At 51.7% G+C, this 12,423-nt stretch overlaps 4 protein-coding genes across 4 annotated transcripts; all 4 read right to left on the bottom strand.

The window, feature by feature from the left end:
- Positions 1–353: 353 nt before the first annotated feature.
- Positions 354–1,454, bottom strand: KY384_005012 (uncharacterized protein; the record flags this gene model as incomplete). Its single annotated transcript, XM_044813514.1, has 1 exon — positions 354–1,454. A coding segment is annotated over one exon (1,101 nt), but the record flags the coding sequence as incomplete, so codon positions are not given.
- Positions 1,455–2,980: 1,526 nt separating this feature from the next.
- KY384_005011 (uncharacterized protein) lies at positions 2,981–4,047 on the bottom strand (the record flags this gene model as incomplete). Its single annotated transcript, XM_044813513.1, has 2 exons — positions 2,981–2,994; positions 3,105–4,047. 2 exons carry the CDS (start codon positions 4,045–4,047, stop codon positions 2,981–2,983), a joined length of 957 nt encoding a protein of 318 aa, XP_044669791.1.
- Positions 4,048–5,223: 1,176 nt separating this feature from the next.
- On the bottom strand, positions 5,224–8,616 carry KY384_005010 (uncharacterized protein; the record flags this gene model as incomplete). Its single annotated transcript, XM_044813512.1, has 1 exon — positions 5,224–8,616. The coding sequence occupies one exon, from the start codon at positions 8,614–8,616 to the stop codon at positions 5,224–5,226; it is 3,393 nt and encodes a 1,130-aa protein (XP_044669790.1).
- Positions 8,617–9,696: 1,080 nt separating this feature from the next.
- KY384_005009 (uncharacterized protein) lies at positions 9,697–12,027 on the bottom strand (the record flags this gene model as incomplete). The annotated part of the gene is made up of 2 exons (XM_044813511.1): positions 9,697–11,934; positions 11,992–12,027. The coding sequence occupies 2 exons, from the start codon at positions 12,025–12,027 to the stop codon at positions 9,697–9,699; spliced, it is 2,274 nt and encodes a 757-aa protein (XP_044669789.1).
- Positions 12,028–12,423: the final 396 nt, after the last annotated feature.

Raw genomic sequence — 12,423 nt, 5'->3', positions numbered from 1 at the left:
GCTGTGGGATCGAAAGTCTTTCGTAGGGTTGATGTAGTGAAGATTGCATGGTCAATATGATAAGATGACACCTTTCTATCGCTCGCACCAGCTTGTCATTGAGAATTTAAACCTGTCGCCTGAAAGCGTCCATATGCCCCCTTTTTATTGACCCCTGACCAAATGATCGGCCTTCCTTAAAAGTAATCTCATTCCCATCTCATACAGATCTCTGTAATTGTGATACCGCTAGCGCTAGCGACATCTTCCTTACCTCCCTCTTGATCCCATGTAGATCTAGCCACCTTCATCACCTCTTAGACGTTCTTTATCAAAAGTTGCTTCATATGCAAAGACAGGCTAGGCAGCCTGACCCCATTCTCGCCTCCTCCTCGTTTGATCAATAGAGGTGCGTCTTCTTCTCCCGAAAAGCTGATGGTCCAGTGTCCGCCGCCGTTCGTCTTGATGATACCAATTACCTTCTTCAGCAATGTCGCAAGCTTTTGTAGTAGCGATTTGTTGGCTTGCTCCCATTTCGTGATTTTCGGCGCCAGATCGGTTTGTTGGAGGTTGTAGAACAGAGCCTTGGAGCACGGGGCTGCTTTGTATCCACAGAGCATGAAATGATGTGTTTGGCTGAGCCAGAAGTCCGGCATGCGGTCTTGCAAATCGAATTCTGAATAGTCACTGCGTGTGCTGAGCTCCAGTGTTGCAGCTTGGGGAATTTTTTGTCCTTGCTTGAGGATAGAGACACGGTTGAGCCAGGCATTCTTGGCTGAAGGCTGTCGTCTATCCAGGGATGCTGCTTTTAATATCCCAACAAGATCGTCGAGAGCGTCGTCTGGAGGCGTTGGCTTCGGGTTCAAGTATGCGTCAGCAGCATAGCGAACGAGCAGTTTCAGAGAGCCAAAGTTGTAGCGTAGTATCCGATGGTGCGATGTGCTTTCAGCTGCATATGTTGGCATTTTGAGATAGTTGCCTTCAAAGCTGCGGCGATAATCTTTTTTATTTTGTATAAGAGGATCACGCGTCCGCTCAATCCTCCGAATGAGGACGGTGTTTCCGATCAACTCTAAGCCGAGCTCAAAGGCGGTAGTGTGTCCATGTTCGGGGTGAACATATTCACCATTCAGGAATCGAAGGATTTGTCTAAGGGGGCGTCGGTCTGTGATAATGTCTACAGCATGAAAGTCGAAGTCCGCACGTGTGGCAGATATAGCGGCGACAGTTGCTTCATGAGGTGATCCTGGATTACGATCTGTGTTCTCATCGACGTAACGGGGACCTTTGTCTCGAGTGATAGGGATCGGAGTCGATGGTGGTGACCACAGCGGAGGGATTCCCGGCACAAGGATCGTAGGTGTGTAGGCGTCCAGCCAGTTGTAGGATGTTACAACGCTGAAATTGGAAATACTAACATCTAGATCACCATCAGCAACAACATCATGTCTGGCGAGAGATATTTCGTCTGCCATTGCGTTGATGGAAAGTTGTTGGCCGTTGGTATTAATGGGAGGGGAACATATTGCCAAGAGGTAGCGTGTTGTCTCTCCCTTTTTGATGTTGTTTTGCCACTTGATGGACAAACGAGCAAAATTGTCTAGATCCAGACGCTCCAGAAGGTGAGCAAACAAACTTCCTTTGTCATACATTGAAGAAGTGTCTTGGTGACGAATATTTAAGGGGTCCTTGAGCGATCAAGTCCAGTGCCGCCAGAGCTATTTGTGTTCAAGATTGTCCAGACCCATGTCCTGGAAAGTTCTACTGACATGATCCGAAGGACCGCCTCTTGTTCTTGCAACAGCCTCTGTATCCTTTGCTAGACTTCTGTCTCTCTAGTATGCTCTCTCGCATGGACGTCGAGAACGAGCGATCTTCGTGGATGAGACCCAAGGGCTGTCGAGATCGAAAGACTCGACTACACGCCGAAAGAACAGACGCATGGTGAAAGCGAGAAAGCTGCGTTTTCTACAGCAAGTGAGCTTTCTCGAGAAATATCATCACAGCATCTTACCGTCTTTGTACAGAACCCGTCTTGATACTAGGATCACATTCTGCTGCGGTCCCAACTGCTCAATCGTAGATCCAACGTCCCCTATATCACTCCCATGAGACCCGGCAACGCCTACAACGCGGAAGAATTCCTTCCACAGTCAGACCACCTGGGTCTTCAAGCTCTGTCCGGCAGCTTGATAACTGATTACACGCCGGACAGCAGACAAATAACAGGTTATACTGCTCCTCTACTCCACCTCTTATAGCAGCGACAGATCTCGTGTGAGGTATACTGTGCGGCAGCGAGCTTGCGCCTGGGAAACAGCAAGATATGGAGCAAGAGGTTATTCGTGATCTCGAAATCGTCAAGGCATCAACAATATAGTTGCTTCCTCGGGACTACTTATGTCTTCAAGGCTCACTGCTGACTCAGAGGACATTAGGAACCAAGAACCAAGATCCTAGGGTTAGAACACAGAAGAACTAAATCACCGATCCCAATTGATACATGATATGCCATCAAATGCGCACATTCGTGGTGCGAAGAGATATGGACGCTAATCTTACTCTTCTTCATAAAAATTGACTTGCGCCGCAATGTGAGTCGGTTTGAATGAGAAACACATATGAGAAGGGCGCAAGAGCGTGATAACACAAGGAGATGCTCCACCAATCTATACGTCTCAAACTTCCACGCTATGCAACAAACGACCAACTCAAATTTCAAGATCGCTTACCTCCCCAACCTCACATTCCAAACCCTCCCCTTCTTCCCCACCCACCTCACAAATCAACAGCAAACCTCTCCCTCACCGTCTTCCCAAACCTCATAAACAGCAACGGCGCCGGACTCAGCATCAAACTCGCAAACGCAAAAACACTAATCCCCCAGCCATACCCCACCTTTTCAAAAAGCTGACTCGCACCAAGCGGCAGCACCCCTCCCACCACACTCCTAAACACCGCTCCGGCCGCAATAGCGCTAGCGGCATACTGGCTAAAACTATCAATATAGTAATTCTGGCACGTATTCAAAATACAGATTTGACCGAGACCAAAAAACCCCGTCGCGAGGATAGTGACGAGCCAATGCACGCGGAACTCTACCGTCCAGGCGTAGCAGAACAGACTTATTGGGATTATGACGCTGCCGATGTTGGCGAGCGGGAGACGATACTCTGGCATCGCTTTGCCCTCGTTCTTCTCCGTGAGCCGGTTGTAGACGACGTCGATGTAGGGGACGATGAACCAGACTGCGACGAGGAAGCCTAGGCCTGGGCCGAGGTACATGAGGCCGACGCCTTGGGTGGAAAAGCCGTAGGCGCGCGGGTTGGAGGGGGAAGGTGTTCCGTAGATTTGCTCGAAGTTCGTCCAGAGGGAGTAGGTGGTGCCGAAGAGGATGGCCTGGTAGGCGGACATGGTGAGGACGATGGGCTGGGTGAGGAGGATTTTGACGGGGCGTTTGATGCTGTGGCTGAGTCGGATCGGGAGGGGGCGGTCATCTTGGTTGGGGATGCGGTAGTTTTTGCTGCTGTCTGGGGAGGCGGAGATTAGGGAGGCCTTGCGGGCGGCGAGAATGACTGGGGCGTAAGATTCTTTGAGGAGGAAAAAACCTGCTAGGGTGTTGGTTGCGGAGACTATGGTTAGGATCCAGAAGAGCCAGCGCCAGCTTAGATGCTGGACTATTAGGCCGCCGAAGAGGGGGCCCAGTGTTGGGCCTAGTAATGGGCCGAGAAGGTACCAGCCGAATATGGAGGCGCGCTCTGAAGGATGGAACATGTCGCTTAGAGTGCCGCCGCCGTTCGCAATGCCGACTGAGCCGAAGAAGCCGGAGACGGTGCGCCAGCCGATCAGGAAGGAGACGTTGGGGGAGAGAGCGGTAGGGATCTGGGAGAGGGAGAATATGCTGAAGCAGGTCAGATAGAGAGTACGTCGGCCGAATGTTTCACTAAGCGGAGCGAGAATCAGAGGACCGATGCCGAGACAGACTACGAAGCCTGTTGTTGCACCAACAACGGTGTCTGTTTTCGTATGTAGGTCTTCGGCAATTTGTGCGATGCCGGGGGTGAACATTGAGGATGCTAGTGGTGAGAGGACTAGAAATTTAGAGGTTTAGCATGACTGCACTCTTTATAATACGCTGTACAATGTTGGCAAGAATAAGAATACAATATATCTGAATTCGGAGAATTAAGAGACAGAAGGATCTCTAATGAAGTGCAAACAAATAATCTCCGTCTTCTCCCTTTTTTGGGTTATTTCGAAAGCACTCCACTCATTTTACATCACCTCTGACTGAAGATGGTCTCATGAAGAGTGCACAATTGCTATGGCCAGCACGAGTACATCCAAGCCACATCGTACGTCGGACACTTCTTTCCATCGAGTCAACATATTGTTAAAGGAAAGAAAAAAAAAGATGTCCTAGCTTCCACATTTACAGCTCCAGTCAATCGCGCACCAATTCATCTCCATCTACAAAGACACAACGCTCCAAAATCAAACCCAAAAAACACAACAAACCACAAGAAAAAAAGCAAAGACTCACTAGCCATCAGCGCAATAACACCCACATTAGCCAACTTCCTCCTCCTCGTCCAATTCCTCGGATTTTCCTCATCTCCCTCCTCAAAATCCACGATCTCTACCTTCCCATTCCCATCCCCACCCCCAGCCCCAGCCCCAGCCCCAGCCCCAGCCCCAGCCCTGCCCCCTCGGTGATCACCAAGATTTTGATGTGGATGATCCTGATCCTCGTCCCGATGCGACGAGTGTTGCAGCAGCGGCGTGCGCTCATCGCCGTATTCGTTCGTCGACTGTTGATGCGCCATCACGACTATTGAGCCATTGACCGTTCTTTCTTTCCCAAAACGTAATGCAGGGGGGAGAAGTCGTACTGCTCTGTCCGGGTGAGAAGCGGAAGGGAAGGGAAGTTGATGAAGGGGGTGGAGGAAGGCCGCGATACGAGGTGGACGTAATGCCGTTGAGCTGAGTGGCGAATCGTCATCCCGCGCTAAGGGCTTTGGGCGGGCCGCTAGCGTCATCGATCTGAGATCTACCAAGATCTGGAACTAACTAGGGCGAGAGGAGATGGGGGAAATTGATTTCAGACTACATATATAGACTAATGTCAATGTAGTTCGTCATATAGGCTTTGAAGCCAGCGTTCTGTACACCTCCTCAGTCTATGTAAGGTACCTCAATCTCTCATATAAACCTTGTCGAAAGGTAGCTGGCAATGCAAAAAAACTATCCCACCCAAACCATAATAACAGATTCAACAGCCCACCAGATGCACAACCGTAAACCTCCTTCCCTCCCCACTACCTCATCACCACCTCTTCTTCCCCCCTCTTTTCCCTTGTCCCCACCCCTGACTGCCTCGCCCCACTGCACACTCCGTCCCTGCGACGTCGACCCCGCACCTCCTTGCTCCGCAAACCGTATCCGACTCGGCTCCGCGACCGGCTTATGCCCTGTGCGCTGCGGCTCCCTCTCGCCTCCATCATCTTCACTGTCGCTACTTTCGGCGCCCGCAAGCGCCGCGATTCGTCTTCGTCTCTCAGCGGCTGTTTCGCCCCCACCACCACTTCCTCCAGTAATGCTCTTGCCAGATGACGATCTTCCTCTGCCTTGCATGAAGGGAGGCACGCGCTCTGTGCCGTCGTCTTCGGAGTCCTCATCCCGGTCTTGCGAAGCTAGTCTGCGCCGTCTTTCGGCTGCTGTTTCCTCGATGTGAGCTGTGCGGCGTTTGATGGTCTGGCTGACGTCGTGGGTGGGGACTTCTTCTCCTATGGTAGAGGGTGCTGCGACACTTTCTTTGCTTGTATTGGCGTTGGGGTCAATCGCTGTGTCAATGCGGTGGATTATTGGCATTGGCTCCCCATCCTCGTCCATGGGCTGCTCAGGTACTGGGACTAATGGCTTGGACGGAGTGATAAGCGGAGTGCTTTGTTTCCTCGATCCAGAGCGTGGACGCATCGCGCTCTCACCACCGCGAGCTTCATGCGCTGCATCAGCCTGGACTTCGTCTTTGACCTCGCGAGGAGCGTCAGATTGTTCAACCACTTGTCGCCGAGTTTTGGGGTCTAGCTGTTGAAGCTGCTCAACAAATTCTTGTTTGCTCATGCGGCGCCCTCCTGTGCCAACCGTAAAGCGGATGCGATCCTCGTTAGGATCCTCGTCAGCTTTAGGCTTCTTCGCTTTGCTGACTTCGCCGGCTTGTGAAGCGTCAACACCGCCGTCTCCGGCTCGTGAGCGGCCCATTCCTGCCCATTCGCTCATTTTGCGAAGACCTTGGCGCATAGGAGCTGTGTCGAAGTGATGGGGCCCGTCTTGGACGCCGCCTCTAAGCCCAGCGCGATTGTTCTGTTTAGCTCGATCTCGGAGATCGATCTTCCTGATGACCTCTCCGTCTTCGTCTTCGACAATAAGTGTCTGGCCAAATTGGTACGCATGAGCCGCTTGCGCCTGCTTTCGTTCTGGCTGAGGTGGTTCCTGGGGCTTGGCAACTTCGCCCTCCTCTTTCTTCGCTTTCTTGAAGCCGTCCCACGCACCTAACTTCTTCGACAGCTTCTTCCACCCTACACTCTCTTCGATCTGCTCTTCTATATCACTGCCTTCATCTCTCTCGTGTGGATGAAATTTGCCTTTGGCAAACTGGCCGCTACGATCGTCCCGCACCTTCTTCTCATCTTCCGCGAGATACGCTTGTTTTTCTGCATCAGATTTGCTAGTGATCTTGTGCACGCCCACTACGTTGCCCTCTTCATCTTCGACTATCATCTCATTGTCTTCCTCATAGACCTCCAATTCAGGCTCTTGCACCTCGTGCGATTCTTGCCGAGCCATCTTGTCTTTTTGCTCTTGCTTCTCCTCCATCTCTAGCTGATCTGGCTCGCTCTTATCTTCACTACCTGAAGGACTGCTTTCTTTCTCGTTAAGTGTATCAGAGACGCTATCCTCAGGACCGAGCGTTTCCTGTCGTCGCTGTGGCGTGATTGCAGACTGGCTGATCGGTCCACCAGGCCCCATACCTGCGTCCCATTTGGACTTTCGTCTCTGGTTTCGAGGCTTTTCGAGGGGCGTATCTTCTTCCTTTTGACGTCGAAGAAAATTATTGGGAAGACCTATGGGGGGCAAGGTTCCAGGTGGATATTCAGGCGGATCCAGTTTCTCAGTAGATGAGGCCGCGCTGTAGTCATCTTTATTCTTGGATGCAGAGCTTTTTGCAGTAGAGGCCATACGTGGTAATCTGTTCATCCAGGTTGGACCTTCTTCGTTGGCTTGTGTATAGGACATTGTCAATGTAAATTGATTGATGCGCTTCCCAAGAGTAAAGACTGCGATAGAAGAGCCGTGTACTAAAATAGAAGTCATAACCAAAAACGTCGTTATCGGCCAGATGAGTTGTATGACAGCATAATTGTGAGCGTGAGGATCAGTAGGCAGTTCATTGATTGGAAGTGGATCTGTGCCGTCGGTGGAAAGCTCAGCCCTGGCCAGTAAACAAGCAAAAATGGCACCGACGCCGATTGGACCGAAATGTCCAGCAAAAAGCGCCTCTCGCCAGGTTTTGACATCTGGTATGATTGGTTTAAGTGCCAGCATTATGGGTATGCGGCGGAAAAAGATCACCAGGAGTGCGATACAAACGAGTCGCCACGGGGTTATTCCTAAGATGGCATTATTATACTGCGCCCAAGGAATAATCGACCCCAGGTAGACGAAATATGCCAAGTTGAGTAACAAATCGATGACGTTCGACACGTGCGATTCCTCGGTCTTTTGCGTAAACCATCCGTCATTACTGAATCCGACTCCAGCAGCAAAGCCCACGAGCAGATCATCTGTTCCTAGAGTAGCACCGGTACCAGCACAAAACAGGGCCAATACGAAGTAGAATACCAAGAAGCTCTCCCTATCGACTAGATTATGCCGGTCTGCCCACTTGATCGCATGCCTGCCCGCATACCCAATCAAGACCCCATACGTCGCACCCCAAATGCACTCGTAAAGCACGGTATTGCACAACCAGTGCTGAGCAACTTTTCCCGCGTCCGGACGATAATGAATCAAATAGTAGCTCAGATAAATGAAGGGGAAAGCCATACCATCATTACACCCTGACTCCGCCGATAGCACATCTCTCAAATGCTTCGGCACCCTCTTCGCGAACTTCCCTTTCCCAACCACCGAACTCGCAAGCACCGGGTCCGTCGCAGTCACACACGCCGCAATCATCAGACTCTCCAGCCACGTCAACGGCTCAATCAGCCACCAAATAAACAAACTCGTCGCCAGCCATCCATAGGTCATCACCGGCACGAGCAAGAACACGACCGACCGCCAATGCCTCTCCATATACGCTTTTGGCAATTCGACCCCAACGGCGAAACATTGTACGACGAGAACCACCCGCGAGCATTCGAGCGTGATCTGATCCACGTTGCCCCATGTGGAGGGGTCGAAGATGTTGGCGGCATGGGGCCCGAAGATGACGCCAACGAGGGTCGCCACGGTGGCTTCGCCAATGTACATTTTCTCTTTGACGAAGAGGGAGACCAACATGAAGAGGGACGTGAAGCCCCCAAGAATGAGGTAGGCATAGTGGGGCTTGTTGACTGAAAGCTGATCCCACATATTGGCGGGGAGGAACGGGTTGGTGGGGGCTGGGAGCGCTTGTGTGTATATCGGTTTTCTTTTTTTATGTTTTGATTGTAGTAGGCTTCAAGCTCCTGTGATACCTCAATTGAGGTGGCGGTCAAGCGCGATCGGCGTAGCGAGTGGAGGAAATGAATCCTTCACCGCTGCGCGCACAGATTTGATGGGAAGTCGCCGTGATGGATTGAAAAGTGCCCCCGAGGCAGATAATCAATTGGGGACTTCTAGTGCTGTATGAAAGGTTCAAAGGAATGTGTTGACGACGAGTCAACTGACCCAGCGTGTCACCGTGACCGTGTAGTGGGGGTTGTGGAGGATCCAGGAATTGCCCCGGGAGGAAGAGAGGGCGAATGAGCTTGTACTACGGAGATTGAGGGCTCTAAAGTCGACTGCATACCCGGTATATGCCCGTCCCAATGATAGGAGAATTATAAAGAGAGAAGAAACTTCAGGGAGTGGGGCACACTTTTCGATAAAAGATAAATTCACGAGCGATCCCGCCGAGGGAACCGTTTTCTTTCGCCAAGACGCTAAGATTAGGTGCGAGCTTATATGAGATCGCATCATTGGCCGCCCATTGCACGCCCAGCAGCTCTAGATCCCTAGCGACTATGATAGGTACGTAATGTTGCTTGGCTGTGGTAAGCCAAGGTGCCCAGACATTGAAATACCGGGTGTCGGCTTGATCTAGAAAGTGGAGAAGAAGGGGGTGCTGCGAGGGAGAAGCTTTGAGCTTGAGTGTGCAAAGATTGAATGCTTGATACTACAGTGTATCTGGTTTCCAGCATTATAATAGCAAGGTTTGAAGAGCTAATATAGCCAAGTGAGCATTCAAATGTGAATTAGACCCCAGCATAAATTATGTCATCACATATCAAAGTACACGCTCCAGTCAAAAGCGCGGCCCTGCCATCCCACCAATAATCATACACAACATACAGACCATATCGTCATGTCCAAAGACGGGGTATCCTAGCGCTTCAAAACGATACAGTTGAGGTATTTGCAGAACACCACCCAGTACAAAGACCCGCTCACGATCGCCACGCCAAAAAGATCTCAAAGCTTGAAGAACCCTTCCTTCTCCTCCAGTAACTCCTGCATCCCTCTCATCCACCGGCTTGAGAGGACCTCCCCAATTGTCCACCTGTTGTCGCTGCTCATGTCCAAGCAGCATTGTACGAACTCCACCGTCTCTTCTTCGTAGCCTGCCACTCCTTGTGCCTTCGCTAGCGCCTCACAGTCCCATTCACCCGCCAGGATCATCATCTGCACTCTCGGCTGAAACGTGTGCTGGAAGGGCAGATCACCGACCAGCATGGCGAAGACCGCTACACCAAATGCCCAAATATCGACGCACGGGCTGAGCAGACCCGCAGGGCTCATGATCAGCTCGGGTGAGGCATACTGAAGGCTTCCAGCGACCGAGACGGCTGCGTCTGATGGACTGCTTGGCTGCGAAGGGAGGGCATGGGTGCTCTGGCGCCGGTTGAAGGGGTCGGGGGAATTACTGCGCATGTCGTTGGCGACGAATTCTGCCAGGCCGAAGTCACAGAGGAGGAGATTGCCACCGTCACGCGCAGCATCAGGATCCGAAATGTCGATGAGGCAGTTCTCGAGCTTGATATCTCGATGGACGATCCTGACGTCTTCGTGGAGATATCTGACGGCTGAGGCTAGCTGGAATGCGTACCTTCGCGCCAGGTCTCGATCTAGGCCTTGCCTGTTGACGCGGATCTTGTCGTACAGTGAGCCCCCCGTGTTTAATTTGGTGAAGCAAAAGGTCGCGAAGTCGGTGTCAGTGACCTCGAGAAGAGGAAGGATGTTGCGGTGACCCATACAACGCCATATCTGCACCTCATGATCAAACTCTGCTTGGAGGCGGTCGTTCTCCGCTTCCTCTTTTCCTGGGAGTTGCTTCCGTACTATCTTTGCTGCCCGCACTATTTTTTCGTCACCTTCGATGGTGAATGCCTCTTTCACAACGCTGAAGCCGCCAAAGCCGATTTGCTTGCCGAGAACGTAGTCACGGACCTCTTGTCCTTCGCTGTCTGGTTCTGGTAACTCTTCTTCCCGCGCAAATCTTGAGAGAAATGTTGATGCTGGGGACATAGATGAGGAGGTCGATCGCCGTGTACTCTGTCTCCGCGCTTGTCGCATACTATTTGTTCTTTCCAAAAAGATCCCTCTGGCTTTCGAGCCAGAAATCTGCCGGTAGGGTTTGGGCCACGCGCTGGAATCTTCGTAAGATGTAGGCAAGGCGAAAGGCGGGAAGATTGATATTGGCGATTGAAGGATCTCCATGTTGTCTGGAGGCGTCTGTGCTTCTTCGAGTATTGGAGATGCGGTGAGATCTGAAGTCAAGGAAGCCGCCTGATCGAAGTCGGCGGTGGGTGGGAGTGGTAACGTGAGGTTGCTGTTGACCTTAAGCGGAGAAGACAACGATTCTTGTGCTTCAATATCGAATTGGGATGGTCGCCTTAAAGGTTCGCCGGTCTCAGAGTCGTAGTCAGTGATGTCGGCCTCGCTTTGGGTTCTGTACAGCGAGAAAGGTCGCGTGGGATATCTCTCCTGTTCTTTCAATGCAAGCTTATCGATAGGTTTCGCGGCTGATAGCGAGCTGCGTATTGGTTCTTCCAAGGCACGATGGTGGCCAGAATCCAGTACAACCTCTGGACTGAATGATATAGACGGTCTCCTGTTCCGCATATAGTCTTCCAACGACATTGCCCCATGCTCAGCATCATGTGTTCCGCTCTTCAAATGACTGTTGTCATATCGCTGCCCCACGTCTCGGTCTTTTGGCCGCGGCACATCAATAGGCGGAGTGCTTGCATAATCTCCTCCCATGGCTTGGGAGAGCCTGTGTAGATCCGCGCCGGAATATTTTTTCACAGGTCTGCATAAGCCACGTCCAAGGTTTGGTCCGATTTCCTCCGTGGTTGTTGCCTGCTCTGCCTCCGTGAGATACCCATTTGTCTCGTAGATGCTCGGTGCCTGGTCCTTTGCGGGGTGCGACGCAGCGAACTGACTGCGGCTGTCCACTCCACTTTGAATATCATGAGCCATACCAGGGGCCCAAGGTAGGGCCCGATTCTTCTCTATCAACACAATGTATGAATGTTCGTCCCAGGCGCTTGTGCGCTGGTCTATGGCCGTCAGCCAACGCGGCGAGGCTGAGTCGGGAGGTTTCGGAGGGTCACAAGATGTGGTAATGGAGAGTCGCGGGCGAGACACCTGATTATTCTGGTGGTCTCGTAGGAGCGTCAGAGGCGCGGATCGTCCGAGCGTTTCGGGCTGTAGAGGATAATATTGCGAATGGCGCGCCAAAGCCTAGCGTTTGGGCTGTGATACAGTTCGTGGGGAGTTGGTGGTATAGCAGCTGGACATCGAAGTCACAACAGGTGGGAAAGAGGCCAAAAGATTGTTTAATGAAAGATGGGAAGTGAAGGACAGAAGGTACAGGTCGAAGGTGGTCAAAAGGAGAGAGGCACAGGGTCGATGCTGGTCGGAAAATGTAGGAAGGCTTGAAAGGGCAAGTCTCTACCCCACGCCAAGGCCGATGCCGAGGCGACGTCACGCCGCAGCAGCTTTCATCCCGCAACCCCAACTTCTTACCTAAACATTCCCAAAGGCGGGGCCCCGGAATATATGACAGTCAGCCCTTTGTGTCATTCACGAAAGACACCTACTTGCTGATGGGCTTAGGTATGACGTGGACATTTAGTTAAGATCTCCTTCATTTAGAAGCGTCTCCATTAAATCCCTTCCAAAATGCTATATATA

This window comes from Bacidia gigantensis (assembly GCF_019456465.1).
Source record: "Bacidia gigantensis strain McMullin 20006 chromosome Unknown contig_244, whole genome shotgun sequence".
Taxonomy (NCBI): Eukaryota; Fungi; Ascomycota; class Lecanoromycetes; order Lecanorales; family Ramalinaceae; genus Bacidia; species Bacidia gigantensis.
The sequence above is the reverse complement of the archived record's forward strand: the minus strand, read 5'-3'. Positions and strand labels throughout refer to the sequence as shown.